This window comes from Sesamum indicum, linkage group LG6 (assembly GCF_000512975.1).
Source record: "Sesamum indicum cultivar Zhongzhi No. 13 linkage group LG6, S_indicum_v1.0, whole genome shotgun sequence".
Lineage (NCBI taxonomy): Eukaryota > Viridiplantae > Streptophyta > Magnoliopsida > Lamiales > Pedaliaceae > Sesamum > Sesamum indicum.
Genome location: NC_026150.1, coordinates 22853577 through 22877687, shown reverse-complemented (window position 1 = coordinate 22877687; position 24111 = coordinate 22853577). Strand labels below are relative to the sequence as shown.

At 34.7% G+C, this 24111-nt stretch overlaps 1 protein-coding gene across 1 annotated transcript; it reads left to right on the top strand.

Moving 5' to 3' along the window:
• LOC105165547 (callose synthase 7) lies at nt 1258-23558 on the top strand. Its single transcript, XM_011084600.2, has 42 exons — nt 1258-2064; nt 3364-3464; nt 4546-4658; nt 4761-4848; nt 4949-5059; nt 5178-5300; nt 6936-7025; nt 7178-7269; nt 7367-7490; nt 8045-8176; nt 8251-8327; nt 8435-8522; nt 9627-9746; nt 11719-11836; nt 11988-12319; nt 12394-12446; nt 12731-12791; nt 13876-13957; nt 14040-14089; nt 14174-14260; nt 14367-14471; nt 14647-14741; nt 14846-14927; nt 15007-15170; nt 15251-15374; nt 15486-15589; nt 15673-15775; nt 15892-16043; nt 17423-17532; nt 17612-17731; nt 17810-17878; nt 18009-18198; nt 18286-18397; nt 18550-18672; nt 19191-19309; nt 19412-19495; nt 20818-20930; nt 21013-21242; nt 21615-22412; nt 22506-22556; nt 22733-22918; nt 23141-23558. The coding sequence occupies exons 1-42, from the start codon at nt 1857-1859 to the stop codon at nt 23387-23389; spliced, it is 5733 nt and encodes a 1910-aa protein (XP_011082902.1). The 5' UTR covers nt 1258-1856; the 3' UTR covers nt 23390-23558.

The following is a 24111-nucleotide window of genomic DNA, read 5'->3' as shown; positions in this document are numbered from 1 at the left end:
TTTGTACAATTTGATTAGATGTTGAAATCTTGGTTCCATAACTTTATTTTAAAAAACTTCAAACAATTTCAAATCGCCAAACTACTATTTGTGTCAAGTGCTCAAAACTCAATAAGAAAAATATTGAATAAATCTCAATTATAACCCTCTAATTTTTAAATTAGTGGGTAAGTATGAAAATAACTCGAATACTAATAAATACTGCAAACAAAAATATTCTTAACATCTTAAGCTATTTATATATCATTTATGAAGTTATGAACATACTTAAATGTCGCCCACACACCACCGGGCGTACTACTCTACAACTTCAAATTCTTTTAAATACAAATTGAATTTTCTATTGTAAACTCTGTTTGATCTTTTATTCTATTTAATATATACACATAACGTGTATAAAAATGAAATCATGTATTTTCTCCAAAATTATTATTGCTTAAAACTATAGATATGTTATAATTAAGAATGAAAATAAATAATCAAATAAATCTCATTGCTTCAACCATGCCATTTTATATTTGTTATAATTTGAATTAATTGCTTATTTTATTAAACTTGAATTGTTTTTTAAAGAAATAATACATTAACTTCACATTTTGCCAAGAGTATGAAAACAAGATGTGAACCAAAAAATATATTGCATTACTCAACTTATCGTCCCATTTTGGTAAAAAGAACAAGACGTGATATGTTTAGAAGCGAGGGAGTTACTTTCTCAATGGACTTTCAAATAGAACATAAAAATATCATGACTATAAAGATAAATTACAACAAACTCTTTTGAAATTTGATATAGCTACAAATATCTTCTAATTATTATAGAAATTACCCGTACCCTTTAGTTTTGATGGTCATCTCTAGTACATTTTTATTTATTTTTTGTATTGAACAGACCAAAATGCCATTGTGAACTATAAATTATATTTTTATTTTTTTAAAATTACTTATTATGGACTAAGTGGATAACTTTATAATTTTTAAAACTTTCCATTCATTTCGTTAGATTTTTTTTTAAATCTTTAATTTATTTTTAAAATATACAATAAGAGCAAAGTTGAAAATCAAATGATGCATAATTTCATCTGGATTATTTGTCATTGTTCCAATAAAAAAAATATTTATAATTATACCAAATTTAAAAAAAAATATTATAATTTACGTCAAATATAATTATAAAATTTATTTTCATCTATGGTATTTCAATTCAACTCCAAAATGATTTGTACCTTTTCAATTCACTATAAATGAGTCCGTTGGGGCCGCGGGCGGCGGGAACAGAACAGTCTATGATAGATACAGTAATCCTCGGCAAGTCTTCCTCGTCAAAGGTGCTCGTCTGAAGCAAAGCAAAGTGCGCTCTGATTTCTCAATAAACTACCCATAAAGTGATTGATATTCACACAAACACACACACACACAATCTCACTGTAGCAGCAAAAGCGTCCCATTTTCTTCACAACATCCAAACAATTACTCACACACTAAAAAGCAAAGCAAACACCAAAAAGCGCTCATCAGCAATCAGACAGCAGATGAAGATTTTTCAATTCTCAGAACCCACATTCTTTTCTTCCTCCCAGAGAAACCAAAAGGAAAAAGAAGGGGGGAAAAAATAAAGATTTGCCCCACTTCTTCATCAAAGTATCTTCCTTATGTATCTTTATCTTTATATATACATATATATATAGTCTGATAACGATGTTCATTTACGCTTTCCCAAGTGAAACTCTGCTGGGAAACCTTCGGAAGGAAAAGGGTTTTGGTGGTTGTGGCGATTTTTTGTGTTTCAGGGAAACAAGAAAAGGAGGAAAGATCAGGGTGTGGTGTGGCTGTAGTGGAAGGAGAGTGGTGTTAGCATGGCGAGTTCGAGTGGGACCAAGGATGGAGTGGGCCCACCAAGATCGTTGTCGAGGAGGATGACGAGGGCGCCGACAATGTTGGACCCAGCCGACGACAGCGCCGCCGTGGACAGTGAGCTGGTGCCATCGTCGTTGGCTTCCATTGCTCCCATCCTCCGTGTGGCCAATGAAGTTGAGAAGGAAAACCCGCGGGTTGCTTATTTATGTAAGATACAGTGCTGTTAGTGTTTATTGATCATGCATGAACTCTGTTTTCATGCTTTCATTTTCACTTTTTTGCTTTGAATGAAGTGTGGTTTGATATTTTTGATTTGTAGTTTTTGGTTGAACAAGAAATAGTCATGATTTGTCGAATAGTTTGAACCTTCTCTGCTGTTAGATGCATTGGTTCTTTGTGGTTACATGATATCATTTAGAGGTCTTTATTGATCTCTTTCGTCAAAGAAGCATGCCACTAAGACTTTTGGCATGGACACTTAAGTTTGTCGACAGTTACATGATTGTGAAACTTTGTTTGTTTGAGTAAATGAAAAGTATTATTTCAAAGTATGGATTGATATTATCTTTTGTTCTTCACTTTTGACATGGAGGAAGTGTTTGGTTGATTCCCTACTGGTTCTTTATCAGATAAAAAAAAGATGATCATTGATTTAGGAACACACACCATGTTAGAGAGTTTACCGTCCAGTAGAGAAAGCCTTCTTTTGGGGATGTACAATTTACGAACAATATTAAATATTTTCTGTTGTATATATACTTTGACGATGATTTCAGGCTTCCATTGGTGCAAATTGTCAAGAATTGCTCAGCCCCTAATGGAACTCATAATTCCTTCTGAAATAATTCCAGCATCATCGAGACATTGATAATCAATAATGAATATGATCTCTCATCATATTCACAAAGAGTAGCGTTCTGTCTCCAAGGCATTATCCCATAAATCCAATGCAGTATGTCATATCAAATGCTAGTGGTGAAAGGAAATTCGGAGAGGATAATCCTCCTCAGAGTTGCATTTGGTTCACACTTATATCCAGAACTCTCCATTGTTGGAATCCCCATAGACAGTAAAATATGAACATTGAAGATCAGGGTTAGCAAAATGAATCAAGATATACATTCCATGCGGATGCCACTTGAAACTTTTTAGGCAGTTGGGATCCAATTGAATATGTCTTCAGAATTCAGACAGACATTAGGCATTAAACAAGCAGGGTAGTATTTCAAGCTCCATAACCTTGGTTTTATCATACCTAAGTCATTTTTACTCTCTCCATTAATCATATTCTCCCTCAACTTTGAATATATCAACTCATATCAGGTTTAAGTGCATAAGAAGGCTGCATGTGTGCAATTTATGGTCTTTAGTATTTGATTTTTATACAAGATTTTTGATCAACTATCGTCATTTCAACAAACCCTGTAATAAGAGATGGTTTCTTGTTACCATGCTTAAGAGTTAACTAGTTCTTCATGTCTTTTTATTTCTTAATTCCTGGATTAGGTCGCTTCCACGCATTTGAGAAAGCGCATCGGATGGATCCGACATCAAGTGGACGGGGTGTTCGGCAGTTTAAGACGTATTTACTACACAGACTTGAAAGGGTAGACCTGACAATGTTGAATTTAGTTTTATATTCATTTTATCAATGTATTTATTTTGCAGGAAATATGATCCTGATATTTTGGTATTTAGCCCTTTGCTTTGTGGACCACTTTATGTTTTGATTCCTAATATTTTATGTCTTCCTACTCTGTGCTTGTCTCTGAATTATTGCTAGATTTGGTATTTTCACTGGTTGGCTATGATGGAAGTTAGATTAACTCATAGATACACTGTGGACTAGCACTTGTTATAAGTAATTTAGTGGGCATCTGCTAAGATCCATTGTTTAGTTTAAGAACACAAAGCCATACGTAAGGACATTTAGAGAAGATTCCAAGTATATATTTTTAGATGGTGGAATAATGGTGAGAAGAAAACACTTCAGAAAAGGATAAAAGTTTGGCCATTACAAACCAGAATCGTTGCAAATGCAACCCCTGTCAAGTTCCGTATCTTCATAAGTACAGATCAGAAGTAGAAAGTCATCCTCCAATTTTTACAATACAAGTTGATGGTTGTTTCAAAAGATTATTTAGATTGTCCCAGTCAAAAAGGTCGAATTTTCATAGACAAATTAGTATATATCATCATCAATTGGCATGCAAGAATACTCTCTTGAATTCTAGTTAAGTGCTGTGAGTACAAACACGTACCAGTTGTATTTTTCAATCTTCTTTTCAGTTGCTTTTGTAAGTGCATAGTAATAAACAAGTTCTGCTAAGACCATGAAACTAATCTAGTCTCTTCCAGGTAAGAAATCTCATATAATTTTTTAGATATCTACAGCACTAAAAGATTGACAGAGACTCAATACTATGCTCTATGTGAAAATTTAACATAATCGATCTATTTTTTTCCCCTCCAATTATTTCAGCACATGAACCGTACTTTATAATTTATATGGTTGTGGAAATTTACTTCTAATGATGGATGACAAAGATAACAATGACTTACTAATAAGCAACATCAATCTATGTTAGACTTAACACAACCCATAATGGAGTAGTTTTTTGTAAATATCTTGCGTGTTTCTTTGATTGCTTAACTTTTAGATTCATTCATCAAATTTAATGGTTACAGGAAGAAGAAGAAACCAAACCCATTCTTGCAAAAAATGATCCTAGAGAAATCCAGAAATATTATCAGATGTTCTATGAGAAAAACATCAGAGAGGGGCAATATACCAAAAAACCGTGAGGCTATATCTTGAGCTAATGTCATTCTTTTCAAAAGTTTTGGAGTATTTCACTTTACTTTTTATCTCACCTTAATGTATTTTTTATTCTCATCTAAAGGGAGGAGATGGCTAAGATCTATCAGATTGCAACTGTGTTGTATGATGTGCTGAGGACGGTAGTACCTTCATCAAAAGTAGATGATGAGGTTTGAATTAAGTCGCCTCTGTGGTACTTTCAATTTTATATTGGTGGTCCACTTGGAACCTGGGAAAATTAATTGAGTTCCATTAATTTGCTAAATGCAGACGCAAAGATATGCCAAAGATGTTGAGGAGAAAAAGGAACAATATGAGCATTACAACATTCTCCCCTTATATGCCATTGGTGTTAAACCAGCAATCATGGAACTCCCTGAGGTTATTTATGAAGATGTTATCTGAACTTTTGGTCTTGCTGACTCCTATAGATGAATATGTGATTCGCAATTATTGTATGTAATGTGTCTTATAGTGCATTTCCTTCATTCATGATCAGATAAAAGCAGCACTTCGAGCTATTCGTAATGTAGATAATCTTCCCTCATTTCATATGCCTGAAGGAAAGGAGAGACCAGTTAATGATATTCTTGAATGGCTAGCTTTGCGCTTTGGTTTCCAGGTAGACTTTAATACTCCTAAAGGCTACAATGTATTGTGAAGCATTACTCTTTAACTTTATTCTAGGGATTTCGAAGTCTTTCTCCAATCACATAGCGAAAATAACTTTGGCACTGTCAACTATCTGATTGTGATGAGGCTAGGGATCTGACTTGAATCCTTGAAGTTAGTAGTAGTTTCAACTCTATGGTGCTATCTTCTTGAATAAGTGTTGTCCTATAGAGGAGGCACCATGACCACAGACTACAACAGGGAAGATTCTGAATTGGTATATTTGTGACATCATATAACACATTAGTTTATCAGGAGAATGTTTACCTGATTTGAGAAGTTGGTAGTACTTATCTAATGAAAATGGGCTTAAGCATTTTAAATTAGTTAATAATATTTAATTTGTTGTTCAGGCTAGAGCCTTAACTTGAGTTGTTACACCTTTCATCCATCTTATTTAGTTTTGTTTTCTTTAAATTTTATACATCTTAGATTTCCTATTTTGGATATTCTTCTAAAGAACATTGTAGTATCGAACTTTCTCTCTCTAAAATATTCTTAAGGAATAATATTCTACATGGGCACACACTGATAATTCTGATATTATCAACTCTATGCCCACTATCGCAACCAACATACTGAATAGCTTTTATTGCCTACCTTGACACTTATGCACCATCAATGCTTTTATTTCTTCCTTTACGTACCTTTATTTTTCTGTAGAAACAAGGTAATTTATTATATATATGCTACTAATTTGATATTCCATAGCTTTGCTGAAATTGGACTCTAGATTTTAAACATTGTTGAAATGGATAGTTGAATAGAGCTGCTTTTTGAATGGGATAACTTGGCACCTTTTATATATGTGTGTGTATATATATAATATTCTTCTTGCACACCCCTATGTAACAATGCTTTTGCAAATATTTCTTTTTTGAATATCTTGTTAGACTTATGTGTATTGCACTTCTCATCACTAGTGCAAATTGGTGAAGAAGTGTATTTGGACTATTGATATATGTAGCTGAATATGGTACTTGAGGGCTACATAGTACTGCCTGCTAAGAATTTCGATCGATCTCTTTGGTCACTGCGGGTGCCAAGTTGGGTTGGTCCAAGAAGTAATCTTTAGGCCAAAGCATTAGAAGATTTCCACCCTTTCTGGCTCCATTTGGTAGGATGGAAGTGTGTGGTCTCCTAGAAGGAAGTATGCAAGGAAATGAAGGGAGCTTAATCTCCTTGTAAATATAACAGATGCTGGGAGTTAGGAAGTGCAATAATCATCTTGACTTATATCACAAATCTGTTAAGCTTTGGAGGAAGAGGACTACTTCATGAAACGGTCTGAAATAACTAAGAAAATGAACCTGCAATTTTGAAGTGGTAAAGTATATCAATTATTTTAGCATTCCTTCTTTGTGAAATACATACTGAAATCTATTCGAAACTCTTTTCTGGCACCTCTTGTGATGCTGTTAATTGAGCCAATTTACTGACCATATTGCAGCTTTTATTTTCTATTTTTTTCCCTCTCTTATTACTTTTGTTTCTTAAGACTGTTCACCTTCTTATTAGTTTTTGCTTCTTAAATTGGCCTCACTTCGCTGACTACGTACTTTTGTTTTTGTATTGGTTGTTGAAGAAAGGAAATGTAGCGAATCAGCGGGAGCACTTGATTTTGCTTCTTGCTAATATGGATGTAAGGAAAAAGAATCTTCAGGAGTATGAGCATGTAAGAGTTTCATTTAATTCCTTATTAGCAATAATCAAAGATAAATGGAACACGTGTAAAAACCTTAGGTTATGCTCACCCCTTCTTCCAAGAGCCACTTATTTCTCGTTTTCCTTATGAATGAATTATGTTGATGATAAATGTCACTGCAGTTGGATAGCAATACTGTTCAGAAACTGATGGACAAAATTTTCAAAAATTATCAGTCATGGTGTAAATACTTGCATTGTACACCAAATCTGGAGTAAGTTGGCTGCTTTATGGCTATATTCTGGTTCATGTTAGTGCATCTTATAACCATTTGATAATCATATATATGTTCCTTCATTGTCGGCTTCCAGGTGTCCATGGGGTGATAGGAGGCAACAGTCGCAGCTTCTTTACATTGCACTTTATCTCCTTATATGGGGTGAAGCTTCAAACATTCGATTTATGCCAGAGTGCCTATGCTATATTTTTCACCATGTGTGTTCCCTTCTCTAACTATTATATTTCCTAGATATTTTCCTTAATATGACAATTATATTATCCTTGATATATAATTACTGGTGTAACTAGTGCTAAGAAAATTTTCTTTTCTTTTTGCTTGTTTGATTGAGAGTATATTGTACTTATTAAGTTGCTGCCACTCAGTCTAAATCTGCAAATATATGTCCTTGGAAAAGGAATTCACTTTTCATGTCAGAGAGCATGTAGTGAGAGTGTGAACTTATGCTTCTCAATGCGGCGGTGATTCCATTCAGTACTTTATGCATTATATGTATTTGATAACAGGTTTACTGGTTTAGATTTGAGTTTGTTGATAGCTGCTTTCAGCTTGCAGTCTCTCCTGGCTTAAAACTTCTATGGATTCGTAGAAAGTGATGCATTTTTTACAATAATGGAATAAAGTCATGATTTTATGCTTATATGATGTTTAATTCTTGTTCTTGATAGTCAGTTAAAATAGTTACGTCTATCTTCACTTTATTTCTGTGTCCTTTGTGCAAAAGTAATGTTTTCTCTTTTCCAAATACAAGATGGCAAATGAGATGTATGGAACTTTGTTTGGGAATGTCCAATATGTTACTGGAGGTACATATCAAACAGAACCACGAGAGGAATCCTTTCTGAAGGATGTTGTGACACCAATTTATGAGGTTATGCAAAAGGTAAGTCATATCATTCCACTTTTGGTTGTTTAATTTGTTCTTGATTTCTAATTTAGTCATCTTTATCCTTAAAGGAAGCCAGAAGAAACAAAAGCGGGAAAGCAAGCCATTCCGCATGGAGAAACTATGATGATCTTAATGAATACTTTTGGTAATTCAATCGATTATCAGAACCTGTCTTATCTTCTTGCTGTTGTCCTTCTTATGAATAATTTTATCTATTTTCTTTTCTTGACTTTCCCTTTTCTTCATTCTCAGGAATGAGAAGTGTTTTAAGTTGGGGTGGCCTATGGATCGGAAAGCTGATTTTTTCGTGCATTCAGATGTCATAAAGCCAGCAAATAAGGTAACTAGCAGTCATTTACATGCAATCAATGTGCAAATAGACAAGCTTTCTTATTCCTTAACTTTTTTTTTTTCTCGGCAGTGTATTCAACAAATCTCTAGTCATATCCTATCCTATACTAACTTAGGATTGACTTTTGTTTTTCTTAACAACTACACTCAAATGGTAAACCATATAGAAGAGGAAAACATAATAAGTAAGCTGGTTTCTAAGCGTTCTATATGGAGGAAGTAGTTTGAAAATAAGGTCCTGTTAGATGTATTCTGATGCATGTTATGTTATGGTAAGAGCTGTTATTGAAACAAAATCTTGTGACAGTTTATTAACTGATTAATATATCTATAATGTTCTATCAAGTGTTTCATTCAATCTATGAAAATACATAATTTCATGATTGAAATTATGGTAGTGCATTTAATTGTCCATTGTTTTCGCTTCATTTTACCAAGGAAGTATCGTTATGAGATGAACAGGGATGTTATGTGCATCCTTGTATTCTTCTCTAAGTATTAGGCATATTGGACATTAGAATTACCATTCTGATTTTTTTTTATTGGTTAAAAGGAATGATCTATTATTTATTTGGCTAACGAGGCCAACAAACAATTAGTTTTTGAAAAACGTATACAAGGAATACTAAATGATGGAATCAATTGAGAAATTCCTTTCTCTCGTCAGAGTATGCTTGGAATGGATTTCACTGAAATTATGTCAGCAATTAGAGTTTCATGACTCACTAAGAATTTTCTCATGCTATTGCCATTTCCATGGAATTGCTCTTTATGTATAAGGAACGGTGACAGGGGTAATACTTGAGAGTGTTTTGAGGTACCATATATAACAATTGTTACTTCACATGAACAAAGGTCCAGAGATCTTGATCACTGTGAAGTGTTGTTGAAGTTATTAAGTGATATCTTTTCCCAATGTTGGACTAATACCACCGTAACTATACTGGATGAGCCATTTCAGATTTCTGATGAAAGCGGTGCTTCACTTGTAAATAGAATAGTCTGTGTATCAGATTTTGATAGTCTTTCATGTTTTCACCAGTTCTTTTTCTAAGTTCAACAAATATTGGTACTAATTCACATGAGTTCACAGGGAAACAACCAGGCCGTAGGAAACAGAAAACCAAAGACAAATTTCGTCGAAGTGCGTACGTTTTTGCACCTTTATAGGGATTTCGACAGAATGTGGATCTTTTTTATATTGGCTCTCCAGGTACTCTAAATTGCTAATATATTTTTCTTATTTTCCCTTATATAGTATTTTCCTTAAATCACTTGAACTCTTCTCTCTCGGTTTATGTTCATCATCATTTAATTTTCTGACTAATAATTAGTGTTGAAGTACATAGAGAACAATTGGTGAAGAAAATCTCAGAAAGAACACAAAACATAGAGATACGGGATTTAGATGCTCAAATTCAAAATGGTAATGAACTTTTCCGCTGTAGGTATAAGGACTTGTACCAAATAATTTAATTCTGAACACATGAACTTAAACACCATAATTATACTTATATCTATATCCATACTCTTAAGTGTTTTTGCTTATTGACAAATAACATTAGTTACTGAAAACAAAATTCTATTAGAAATTGAAACAATTTCGCAAAAAGAAATTGTTTACATTCCTAATTTGTATAAAATACGCAGACATTATCCAACAATGTCCCAGCTACAAGATTGGAGTAGGTAAATAACATTTCAACAAGATTTTAGATTAATGTTGTATATGTAGGCTGGCGATAGAGTAATTGCAAGTATATAATTATATTTATAGATTACTAAAGTGAATAGGTTTGGGAGTGAATTATAATGCATAGTAAATAGAAAATGGCAAATGTGTTGAAAATTTCGAAAATAAAAATATACTGATTAAGAAAGTACTGAAAAATGAAATTAATTCGATCGGAATAATGCCACAAAAATAACCCTGATAAAAAGAATCCGCATTAGAAACTTGCAAATGAAAAATCACCATTCTATTATACAAAAAGGAAAAAGGAAAAAGAAAAATTACATTTGCTATTAAATTAAAATTGCCTATCGAAATTCAAAACGACTGAAATCTATTACCAATATACTTTATTTATCATTTTGACAAATCTTTGTGTATAAACATTCTTCCATGACATTGCTTTTTAATATGATATCATAGAGGTTGAAAAAAGAGACAAAGAACTTCCATGGACACCATAAGCAAATAATGATAAATAAAAGAAAGAAAAGAGACAATGCTAAGCCCAAAGATTATGCATCCGTAAGGAGAGGACTGTGAGATATCCAAATTATTTCATCTAGCAACTGTTGATATTGAATTATCTTTTCCGGTCAGCAGGAGTAACAACTTGCATTTTCTGCATCTGTATCATCTCAAGGAAAATCAAATTGATTTAACTCACCTGTTTCATAGGAAGCCAATCTACAAACAAGTTATTAAGTCTGTTATACATATGCATCATGTATTGAAAAGAAAACTTCCGCAATAGAGAAATGTTCCAGAAGACAAAGTCAAACTCTGGAAGCTGCACTAAATGAAGAAGAGCAAGAGATAGAAATTTTGAACCTTGGTGATGGTAACTGTCAAAACTACTGAACGATGATGTTGCTTCACTCTAAGTATGCCAAGAATTGTCATCATATGAATACAAATGCATTTCAAGGAACAATTACAGAGAAAATGAATTTCTCAGGTTGGCAATGTGTGCCTGAGAGGAAAAGATAGGTGGGACATAATCACAAAGAGAAGGAATTTGTTTCTTTCAAACTGGGATATGTTAAGACCATCTATTTGGACCTAGAACACTATTTTGCGCCTCTAGTACAATGCTGCTTCCACATGCTAGAACTATGTTCTTATGTATTATACTTAGGCTTAGAGTTGTGATGACTGGATTTTTAGTTTGTCATGGTTTACAAATAGAAAAAAGTATGAGCTCAGCATGCAAAGGACCTGAGTTGGTGTCTGGAGGTTGTACCTAGGTGTTCGTATGGAGATTTTTGCATTTTAGTAGAGGAGTTTTGGTAGCAAGAGGGTTGGCTATGACATTAAGAGAAACACATGTAATTTTCTAGTATTGTCTTTAATGGTGAGCATGAGCTTTCTAGACCAACCCGCTAAAGCTTGTATTTGTTTGATCTATCTTGCCTTCTATGGTTTCTTAATTCAGTTACTCTTTATCTTTCAGGCTATGATAATCATTGCATGGCATCAACGTGTGTACCCAAATGTTCCTTTTGATGACGATTTAGTTCGAAGTGTATTGAGCATCTTCATCACAGCTGCCATTTTGAATTTTTGCCGAGGTACTTAAGTAGCTTTTCATCATGCCTCTCTCTCTGCCCCCTTTGCCTGTCGTACCATTTTCAGTTTAGTAGCAGTCCTGTTAAATGAGTTATCTCCACCTCCTCCATATCAGCTGTACAGATTCATACTATTTCTCCCACCTTTCTGCAGCTTTCTTGGATATAGTTCTAAGTTTTAATGCCTGGAGGAGCCTGAAGTTTGGCCAGATACTCCGGTATCTCCTGAAATTTGCAGCTGCTGCATTTTGGCTTGTAGTCATGCCAGTGACATATTCCAGATCTTTTCAGAATCCAAGTGGGATATTGAGATTCTTCAATAGTTTGGGGGCAGATTGGCAGACACAATCATTGTATAATTACTTAGTTGCAATTTATTTGGTACCTAATGTATTAGCTGCCCTGCTATTTCTGTTCCCTTTCCTGCGGAGAACCATGGAACGTTCAAATTGGCGTATTATAACCATTCTAATGTGGTGGGCTCAGGTACGTCCATGTAATTTGTGTTCCTGATGAATATGATCTTGTATTTAACGGATTAATGTGTCCTTGAATTCCAGCCAAAGTTGTATGTTGGAAGAGGAATGCATGAAGATATGTTCTCCCTTCTAAAGTAAGATAGAAGATGTTCTTTTTTAGCCCTATACAGACATTCATGTCTCGAGTGTGCATGTTGTTCTGTAAATATGGTGTTAGTTTCCTTCCTGTTGCCTCTTCGCTTCTTGTTTCTTTGGCACTCCTTATATTTTGTTTTTTCAGTTCCAGTTCATTTTAAAAATATTAGTGCATATATGCAATTGTGTGCATTTGAACAAATCGTTCTTATATTTGGTATCTAGTCAGTGCTGGCACTCCCAGTTTTACCTCCCCTTGACAGCAATCTTATTTTTCACTCAGGTACACACTCTTTTGGCTTACTCTGCTAATAAGCAAGCTAGCATTCAGCTATTATGTTGAGGTAATCTTTTCTGATCAATGACAACTTGTTTTTAATGGTAGGAACTTTGAGCAAGGCAATCGATGTATATGTTGTAACTATTCATCTATCTAAACTGTTGACAGCTATTATGTGCAAGCTTTCTTCTTCAAACTATAGGATTCTAGACAATTTATTCCCCTCAGTTTTTCTGGACATTTCTTTATAACTACGGAAATTATGTTTTGCATTATTTTGTGAAGACATACTTGTAAATGGAAAGAATAAATAGTAAAAGCTACTGATTGTTAGTTTGAGGATGAAAGAGATGAAGTGTGTTACAAGTATAAAAGGATCTGAGTACAGTTATAGAATACTGTATCTATTTGCCAGAACTATCCTCCATTGTAACCTTCATGTATAGATGAACTAATGGAGGAGATGACCCAGGATTTAAATTGTTATGTATGTTCTTTGATTTTTTGTTTTCTTTTTTTGTATTGAAGAATTCAGATACCAATTCTTATCAGGTTGCTTCTATGATGCATCACACTTTTTCTTGCTTTTGGATAATTTCTTCATCCAGATTAGGTTTACATGCATCTAAAGCTTGGGAAGAGAACTTTTGAACCAAAATCGATAGGTGAACAGCAGGATGATATATGTATAGTTCATCTAATAGAATAAAAAGCATTCGGCATGTCCCTGAGTCCAGGCATGGTAATGGACAATGTCAAATAAAGTTTTCTCCGTCCAAATAAAGTTAAAAAAATTCCATAGAGGTGCATAAATAAAACTTCCAAATATGTATCTTGACAGTCATATTGAGTGGCAAAATCATCTGAAATGCTGGGTAGCATGAATTAGTATAATGAGATCTATACTCAAAAGTTACACAATATAGGTGGTTCTATACACCGGATTAACATTGTGTTTTATGGTATTAAAACTATGAATACAGCAAGATACTCTATTATCAAAATTCTATGTTCTGTTTGCCTAATATATCTGGACGAGCCTTAGAAAGGGTAAAACAACAAATATTTGAACAGTAGTATTATATTCTTCATCTTTCCACTTGCCAAGATATTTATTCTTTTGTCTGACTCATTTTTGTCTTGATTAGATATTACCATTAATTGACCCAACAAGGTCAATCATGAGTCTCACTGTCAGTGGCTATGATTGGCATGAACTCTTTCCACAAGGTAACATCTTCTTCACGATAACAATTTATGCTGAGTCTTACTTTAAGGTTGTGACCTAATCAGTGCACATGGCTTGATGCAGTTCCCCATAACATTCCTCTTGTTATTGCTATATGGAGTCCAATTGTGCTGGTATGTAAACATAATACAAATCAGTATGAAACTTTCTACTATAATCTCTCCTCGACTCCTATTAAAATATTTAATTGCATTTAGGTCTATTTCATGGATACACAAATATGGTATGCTATCTTCTCAACTGTTGTTGGTGGGATCTATGGAGCATTCAGCCACCTTGGAGAGGTCAGTGTTTCTTTTACTGTCATATGGTCGGATAAGTTCATAAACTTTTGTGGCGTCACCATAAAATTTTTCCTTGATATTTTCTGTCCCATTTTCATGATTATAGATAAGAACGCTTGGCATGTTAAGGGCGAGATTTGAATCTGTTCCTTCAGCTTTCAGTAAGCGTCTTGTTCCATATTCCAAAGATGAAAACAGACGGCATCAGCGGGTAATACACTTGTTCTTCTTTCTGATCATTTTGGCCCTCTGGAATATATTTAATAGGAGTGAGATATCTCATGGAAATTTTAGTGATTACTAAAAATATGTTATAAGTCTTATTGACTATGAGTTATAAGCATTTAGATGCCGGCTTCTTTTCTGACCTGAAACTGCCATGGCAGGATGATACATTGGAAAGAATAAACATTGCAAAGTTCTCTCAGATGTGGAATGAGTTCATATTGTCTATGAGAAATGAAGATCTAATAAACCATTGGTAATGGTTCCTCTGAGATCTGAAAGAAATGACACTATTATTTGCCTGTATATTGACATGATTTAAACAGATGGATTGATGCTTATGTATCATTGATTTTCCAGGGAGAAAAATCTGCTTCTTGTGCCATATTCATCAGGTGATGTCTCTGTTGTCCAGTGGCCTCCTTTCTTACTCGCTAGTAAGGTAAAATATGTCTAGTTCGTACTTCTTGGATTTTCGCATGTGTTCCACTATGGGCTTATTATCTTATACTTGATATTAGATTCCAATAGCATTGGATATGGCAAAAGATTTCAAGGAGAGGGATGACGCTGATCTATTCAGGAAAATTAAGAATGATGATTTCATGCATTTTGCTATAATTGAATGCTATGAGACACTGAGAGATGTGCTACTGGGCCTTCTGTTAGATGATGGGGACAAGAAGTAAGGCATATTATTAGTAGCTTTCCTTTCTATTACAATTCTGATCACCTGGAAATTATGTTTGTTTTCTGCCTTTTTAGAATTATTTGGCAAATATGCTATGAAGTGGAGAACAGCATCCAGCAACGAAGATTCTTGAGGGATTTTAAGATGAGTGGGCTGCCTCTGTTAAGTGATAAATTAGACAAATTTCTTAACCTTCTCGTGAGTACTATCTTTTGATGCTAGTTGACGAATTAAGTTCATTTGCTAATACATTCTAGTGAATTAATGCCTCTCTATCAAGTGATATATGGATTATTTTTATATCCGCAGATGGCTGATTACGAGGATGCTCAGTTATATCGATCTCAGATCATAAACAAACTTCAGGATATTATAGAGATTATTATTCAAGATGTAATGACTAATGGCCATGAGTATGTCTCCAAGAAAATTTATGTTGGCAGCTGTTGTTAATTGTTATTCTGGCATGTTCTGATTAGATTTCCTTCTTTCTTAGGGTTTTGGAAAAAACCCATACATTCCATCAAGATGACAAAAGAGAGCAGAAGTTTGAAAGGGTAAACATTGATCTCTCACAAAGCAGGTCCTGGATGGAAAAGGTACTGGGGACTTGGGATTTTGTTAGATTTTACAGGTCTTCTCTGCCTTCATTTTATATTAGTTTCCCCTCTTTCTTGTGTTTTCTTACTTTTCTATGTTACATTCTATTATACAGGTTGTCCGGCTTCATTTGCTTTTGACTGTAAAAGAATCAGCAATCAATGTGCCCACAAATTTAGAAGCTCGTCGGCGCATTACTTTCTTTGCAAACTCTTTGTTTATGACCATGCCTAGTGCTCCCAAAGTTCGGAACATGATTTCCTTTAGGTAAGTCTCATCTCAAAATCCTCACAATCACTTGAATGCTGACTCATATTTCTCTTAATTTCATTATTGTTGTTGCGCATGTAACATATGGGGTAAATCCAAAATAAAAAAAAAGATCCAAATAAAGAAACATTTGGGGTTGCTTATTACTGAGTAAATGTTTGTATTCAGATGACAGGGAATAGAAAAGAATATTTATACACATGAAAAAGAAAGACATTCTTGAAGTAAGTGATCAAAAAAGGGAGGGAGATCATTAGCAGGGCATTGGGAAGTAATGGGACTTTTATGCCTGTCTTTGAGAAGCAAAATGGATTATAATAACCCACTATTCCTCTCAACAGATGCCCTTAGAGATTGTAATTGCCGTACTCTGTCTCAGGATTTACCATCTGAATATTGCTAAATCTCATAAATTCTCCTCAATGTCATCAAACAACAAAAGCTTATATAGTACAAGGAAGCAACATAAAGTAATGAAGATGAGGAAAAGAAATTAACACTTGTGTATGTGGTTCAGCTCGAAAGTCCACAGGTGAAGATGATGCATCCACTAGAATCTTGAGATTAAGAAGATTTATTGTAGTCTTGCCTAGATACTTACGGTGCTGGAACTCTTTTAATGTTTAAACTTTCTCACAAAGAGTCACTGGGATTAAGTCTCTGCTTTGCCAACTTTATACCATGCTCCTGTTTAGAACTCCGTAGACTTAAATTGATCAGGATCTTAATTTGGGCAAACTAAAAGAAATTTCAACACACAAGATGTTGTTATTTCTACTTATTGCTGTAAGGAATTGGTTCTCTTCTTTTTAGGATTAGACAATAGCACATAAGGAATGTATTATAAGATAAGATTACAGAAAATATTATTGATTGAATAAGGTGGAACCCTGGATTATATTTGTAGATGAAAGTTGAGAACAAATTCATGCAGACAATAAAACCCAAGTGCGGAATATATTAGTGCCAAAGGCCGACACAAATGACAAAGAGCCTGCTTTCTTTTTGCCATTTTTACATTGTTAACCTAGTTGCCCACTTATTTCTTCCTTTATATTATTGTTGTTTTTTCATGTATCTGATCTCAAGATGGAATTATTCTATGCATCCATAGGCTAGAGTCATAATTTGGGTATTAATCTTGAGCGATAGTGCTGTCAATGTTCTTTTAAATTATCATTTCTGATAACATGTTAGTATATCTGTTTGTTTTCTTTTTTTTTTTTTTAGATGACCTTTTCAATATCTCTTGATTTCCTGTTTCACTGTGTTACATCAGTGTCAATTGTTTTGGCTCTCTAACAATTAAGACATAATTATTGTTTTGGCTCTCTATCAAATCTAGTTGAAATAATACAATGTTTTATTATGTTCAGTGTTTTGACACCATACTATAGAGAACCCGTTCTTTATTCAACGGAGGAGCTTAACAAAGAAAATGAGGATGGTATCACAACCCTATTCTATCTTCAGAAGATATATCCTGGTGAGTTTAAAATTCTTTGTTTCTGTACCGTAACTCTTGCCAGATATTGACCTCTACAACTTTATTATCCATCACAAAGATGAATGGAAAAATTACGAAGAGCGGATCCGAGATCCCAAACTCGGTTATGCTAACAAAGATCGGTCAGAATTAGATCGCCAATGGGTGTCTTACAGGGGTCAGACACTTGCTCGGACAGGTCAGATACAGGCAATTTATTAAATGATATATGTTTTTCTGTGGCCTTTGTTTTTATGGTTTCTTGCTGAACCACCAGTGAGAGGCATGATGTACTACCGGGAGACTTTGGAACTCCAATGCTTTTTGGATTTTGCTGATGATAATGGTTGGTAGCTATCTCCCAATCACATTTTTGATATTTCTGCACTTTTTCTAGTCTGTTTCTGCTATTAGTTAAATCTTTATTTTCTGGTATGGAGCCATTTATTAATTAAACCTTCATGTTTTGCATGCAGCTATATTTGGTGGATATCGTGCTATTGACATAAATCATAGAGACTACAGAACTCTCAAGGAACAGGCACAAGCGCTAGCAGATCTGAAGTTCACTTATGTTGTGTCCTGTCAGCTTTATGGTGCTCAGAAGAAGTCTAGTGATGCGCAAGACAGGAGTTGTTATGTTAATATTCTGAATCTTATGTTGACGTAAGTTCCAATGTGAAGAGTAAAACTCTTAATCTTATAGATTGATCTGGTTTGTTGACAAATTTTAAATTTCAATGTATCTTCAAGGTATCCATCTCTACGTGTTGCTTATATCGATGAAAGGGAGGAGACAGTTAATGGAAAAGCCGAGAAGGTTTATTATTCTGTTTTGGTCAAGGGAGGGGAGAAGTTGGATGAGGTATGAGAATAACCATAATGGAAGTGCAGCAAACAGATCTTTGGCTGTAACATTTCTGCAGAAAATCTATTGCATTTGATTTGATTGAGCTTTCTTTTACTTGCTATGATCATTGCTGCTTAACTACTGATGGTTATATATGGAAATGACAGGAAATATATCGTATCAAGCTTCCAGGTCCTCCAACAGAAATTGGTGAAGGGAAACCTGAGAATCAAAATCATGCTATCATTTTCACCCGTGGAGAAGCCTTGCAAACCATCGACATGAATCAGGTTGGTAACCTCTCTTTATTTGTCTGTATACGGTTTGCCTGCACCTTGGGTTTTTGCAAAGAAAGTACTAAGGGATGGTTCCTTCATTTGTTTTTGAACAAAAATAGGAAGGAAATCCTTGTGCAAATACAATAGTGGGAGTTACTTTCTATGTATATATAATTTCAACCTTTTTCATGCGAAACTACTTTCAGAAAGAGATACCTCAACTAACTTATTCTGTTCGAAAGGAAAATGTTTTGGAATTCAAAATTCAGCTATTTTGTTTTCTTTACCCACTTTCACTTCCCAAGATCCTGAAAAAATATCTCCACCATGGCTTGTGGTAATAAAGGGGTAACTCAAGTGGGGGAACCCTTTTCTTCAGTTTTATTGAACTAACTTCCCGTCTCGTCCTTGTGAACTTTCTCCTTCTCCCAGCATTCCTCCTCTGCCATTCCACGAAACAAGTAAGGAAAGAAAGGAGGATCATCCCCACTTCACTAAACATTAACCTATCACTGATTATTTTGCCGCAGGATAATTATTTTGAGGAAGCTTTCAAGATGCGCAATGTCTTGGAGGAATTTTTAAAAACTCATCATGGACAACGAACACCAACAATATTGGGACTAAGGGAGCACATTTTCACAGGAAGGTTTGAACTTTGATTTTGGGGCGCTAAAGTATATTAGTTTATACAGAGTAATGTATTTTACAAACTATTTTGCTTATGCTTACATATTTCCATTGGTCACAGTGTTTCTTCACTTGCTTGGTTCATGTCCAATCAAGAAACTAGTTTTGTGACAATTGGACAAAGAATTTTGGCAAATCCTTTAAGGTAAATGTGTTTCCTCTTACGGCCAACTACATAGTGTGCTCAGTTATTTGGTCAAACAGGTGTTGTATTATTATTCTTAAATTTGATGCTGCCATTGATTTTCAGATTTTGTAATAAACCTTTAATGCTCCTAAAGATTTGGCTTGAGTATATAAAAGTTCAAAAAACTTGATAATCAATATATGCAACTGAGGCTTATTGGATCAGTCATTTAGTTTCTAATCTAACCCTTGTTTTCATTCACATTAATTTAAGGGACAATTATATCGCCCTCCCCTAAAGTTTGGTGTAATTACGCGTAAACTTGTTGTTTGGGAAATTACGTATAGTGCCAGTGGCATATGTTTCCACTTACAAATATATTCGTCCGTTAGTCAAAATTTATTGAATTTGCTCATATTAGCGAAAAAATTGAATGAAAATCCATATTTATCTCTAATTGACTTATTGCTGGTCAAACAAGTTTTTTTTTACCAAAACACATATACCTTCTCACATGCATTAGCATGTGAAGATGTATAAGAGTACTTTGGTCAGAAAACTTTTTATCTGCATTGCAATAAGTTACTAACAACTCAAAAATTCAACCGGAGATAAATATGAGCTTTTATTCTATTTTTTGCTAAAATCAGCAAATTCAATGAATTGTGACTAACGGAGGGACCATTTGTAGATGGAATTGTAAGGGGTACTAGATGTGAATTTCCAATCCACAAGGGGCCTACGTATAATTACACCAAACCTCATGGGAAGACTGTGTATCCCTTAATTGTCATAGAGGTTGTGAAATTTGTTATGGTTACCTTTAACCATAAATTTGAGATAAATACTAGAGGCTGTTTGCGGATATTTATTCAAATTTCTATAATCAACTTGAATTCATATACAGATACTCTGCATTTGACAAGCTTCTTTTCATTGTATTTGTTTCTCTTCTCTGAATGTATTGGTCCTCCGTCGTGTCATTTGTTATGCAATGCGAATGTACTGGTGTGGCAGCATATTCTTTAGCTCTCAAGTATTTGCTTGCCATTCAAAACTTCAATACCCATTAATTGAAATTGTCTGGAGATGTGTTATCAGAGTTAATCTTGGTAGTCTGCATTTTTTCTCTGTAAGAATGATCATCTCATAATGACTATAGTGAGATTCATTTGAAGCTTCTCTATTACTAGTAATGTTTTACCTATTTTAAATTTTCTTCTATCAAATTCAGTGGTTGGTAATCCACATGCCATGGGTAGATAGCTTGAGCAAATTGATATTGCGCTATTCTGGTGTCAGCATGCTCCGTTTTTCAAATCATCACTTTCTCTCTGCAGGGTAAGGTTCCACTACGGCCATCCTGATATTTTTGATAGACTCTTTCATTTGACAAGAGGGGGTATAAGCAAAGCTTCAAAAACAATCAACTTGAGTGAAGACATCTTTTCTGGTATGTCTATTCAAAGCATTTTTCAAATGACACAATATCGTCTTTGATAACGTGTGGAGCTTTACTTAGTTACTACCTTCAGGTTACAATTCAACACTACGAGGGGGCTACGTAACACATCATGAATATATCCAAGTAGGCAAGGGAAGAGATGTTGGTATGAATCAGATATCTCTCTTTGAGGCAAAGGTTGCAAATGGCAATGGAGAACAGACGCTTAGCCGAGATGTCTATCGACTTGGACGTCGATTTGATTTCTACAGAATGTTGTCCTTCTACTTCACCACGGTTGGCTTTTACTTCAGTAGCATGGTATGTGCATTTACTAAAATGTCTGAAAGTCTTTTCTCAAAATGATACACATGACACAGTTTTATTATGTGGCTTCTATATGTATGTATCTGTATCTGTATCTGCTTTTGCTTCAGTAGCATTCTATGTGAGAATAGTATTATGTCTGATCTTCGTTTCTCAAACTGATACATATTTTTCCTGTTAACCATTGGTGAATATATATGTATATATGCTTAATTAAGCTTTTATGTTCAATTATTGAAAAGGTTAATTTCTGTCTTTGCTTTTATATGGAAGATTAGATATGGCCCTGACCAGGCTTAGTTGAGCTAAGTGGTGCATGCAAAATGTATCTCTCTATACTGGATGTTGATTGAGAATTTCTTTCAGGTTACTGTGCTTACTGTATACGTGTTCTTGTATGGACGACTATACATGGTCTTGAGTGGGTTGGAAAGACGAATTCTTGACGATCCATCTATCCGTCAGAGTAGAGCTCTTGAGGAAGCTTTGGCTACCCAGTCATTCTTTCAACTAGGCTTCTTACTTGTGCTACCCATGGTGATGGAGATTGGCCTCGAAAGAGGATTCCGCAGTGCTATCGGTGATTTTATTGTTATGCAGCTCCAATTGGCATCTGTGTTCTTTACATTTCAGCTGGGAACGAAAGCCCATTACTATGGTAGAACAATATTACACGGAGGTTCCAAATACCGAGCTACAGGTCGTGGTTTTGTTGTTTTTCATGCCAAGTTTGCCGATAATTACAGAATGTATTCTCGTAGTCATTTTGTAAAAGGGTTAGAGCTTTTCATGCTGTTGATTGTTTATGAGGTCTACGGCCACTCCTACCGTAGTTCGTCACTCTACTTCTTCATTACTTTTTCAATGTGGTTCCTCGTCGCTTCCTGGTTATTTGCTCCTTTTGTTTTCAATCCATCTGGATTCGAGTGGCAAAAAACAGTGGATGATTGGTCGGACTGGAAGAGGTGGATGGGGAACCGTGGCGGCATTGGGATTGCACATGATAAAAGTTGGGAATCCTGGTGGAATGAAGAACAGGAACACTTGAAACATACAAATGTAAGGGGTAGAGTGCTGGAAATTATCCTTGCATTTCGCTTTTTCATCTACCAATATGGGATTGTCTATCAACTTAAGATATCACATGGCCACAAAGAAATCCTGGTAAAGACTAATTCAACCTTCTCCGTCTTCATTTCTTTGCCTATTTTGGCTTCTCTTATTCGCTAATCGTTCCACTTGGAATCATCTTCCTAGGTTTACGGACTGTCTTGGTTTGTTATGGCAACCGTACTTCTCGTTTTAAAGGTATGTCCTTGTTTTGAAGTTCGACAAGATCTCCTATTAACTCAATTCGGTTGTCATCTAATTCACTTCTTTCAAATTCTCCTTTAATAGATTGAACTGTGCTAACCTACTATTCAAGATTCTTCTATTTGGATTGAGTTCCACCGTTTCTGATATATAACACATTTTCCCAACAGATGGTGTCGATGGGAAGACGAAAATTCGGTACCGACTTTCAGCTTATGTTCAGGATTCTAAAAGCACTGTTGTTCCTCGGATTTGTATCAGTCATGACGGTACTGTTTGTTGTCGGTGGTCTTGCTGTTAGTGATCTATTTGCTGCTATCTTGGCCTTCATGCCCACCGGATGGGCCCTTATTCTGGTAAAGTACATTTATTTCCACATTACGATTGCTATATATCAATTAACCTCGCCCCCGACATTATTTATGCAATCGTGCGTTCTCGTGACTACACAATGGCCCTGTTATGTATTGTTTGGCATATACCTTTTATGGTGATAAATAATTTATAATACACCTTCCTGGTTTTTTCAATATGTTGATGGTGATAATTATTCACTCGACTTCTACTCCCAAACACAGATTGCACAAGCATGCAGACCTTGTTTGAAGGGTATCGGAATCTGGGATTCAGTGATGGAGTTGTCAAGAGCGTACGAAGCCATAATGGGACTCATTGTGTTCATGCCCATTGTCGTGTTATCTTGGTTCCCGTTCGTCTCAGAATTCCAAACCCGACTGCTCTTTAACCAGGCATTCAGTAGGGGGCTCCAGATTTTCCAGAAATTCACAGTTGTCACCGCCCCAAAAGACCGATCGATGTTTAGGTGAAAATAGTAGATAGTCACACAATATTTATAGCAGATTGGCAAGATTTTTGGTTTTGTACATGCAGTTCACTTCTTCTATGTGTATGCCGGGAGGCCGGAGCTCTGTAGCGTTAAAACCGGCAGCAGCTGGAGCTCTTTTTACACACGGAATGATTCTCTTAACAAAATTAGTACATGATTAGGCTGCTTTTTGCCTTGCTTGTTTTCACTATTCCATGTTCGAAATTTTGCCTGAACCACGTTCGGTAAAAAACTCAAGCTTTATACGAAGCTGAGTGTATTACATTTGTCCTGTAGGGGTTAATTTAATTATACCTAGTTTTTATGGTACGTCATTTCTATTTATATATAATAAATAATTATTTATGTTTTAACATATACTATAAATAAAAATAGAATATATTAATTAGGTAATAAGTTAATATAAAACTTGGGAAGTTGAATAAGTTAGTTATCCTATTAATTGAAGTGTATTTTTGAAATCATAAAAAATTAATGCAACGGTGTTGAAACCGTCATTTTGTGTTTATAATAGTATAGATCTAGTACATAAAAATAATATTTTATAAATTCAAATAATGATTTAAAAGTTTATGTTCTATAAGGAACATATATTTTAAAAGTTTTAATATTTTAAAGTCTAAAATATGCACATACAAATTTATAAAAAAAAAAATTTTGTCTCAAGTTTATAAAATTAGGCAATAATATTTCTAGAAAAAA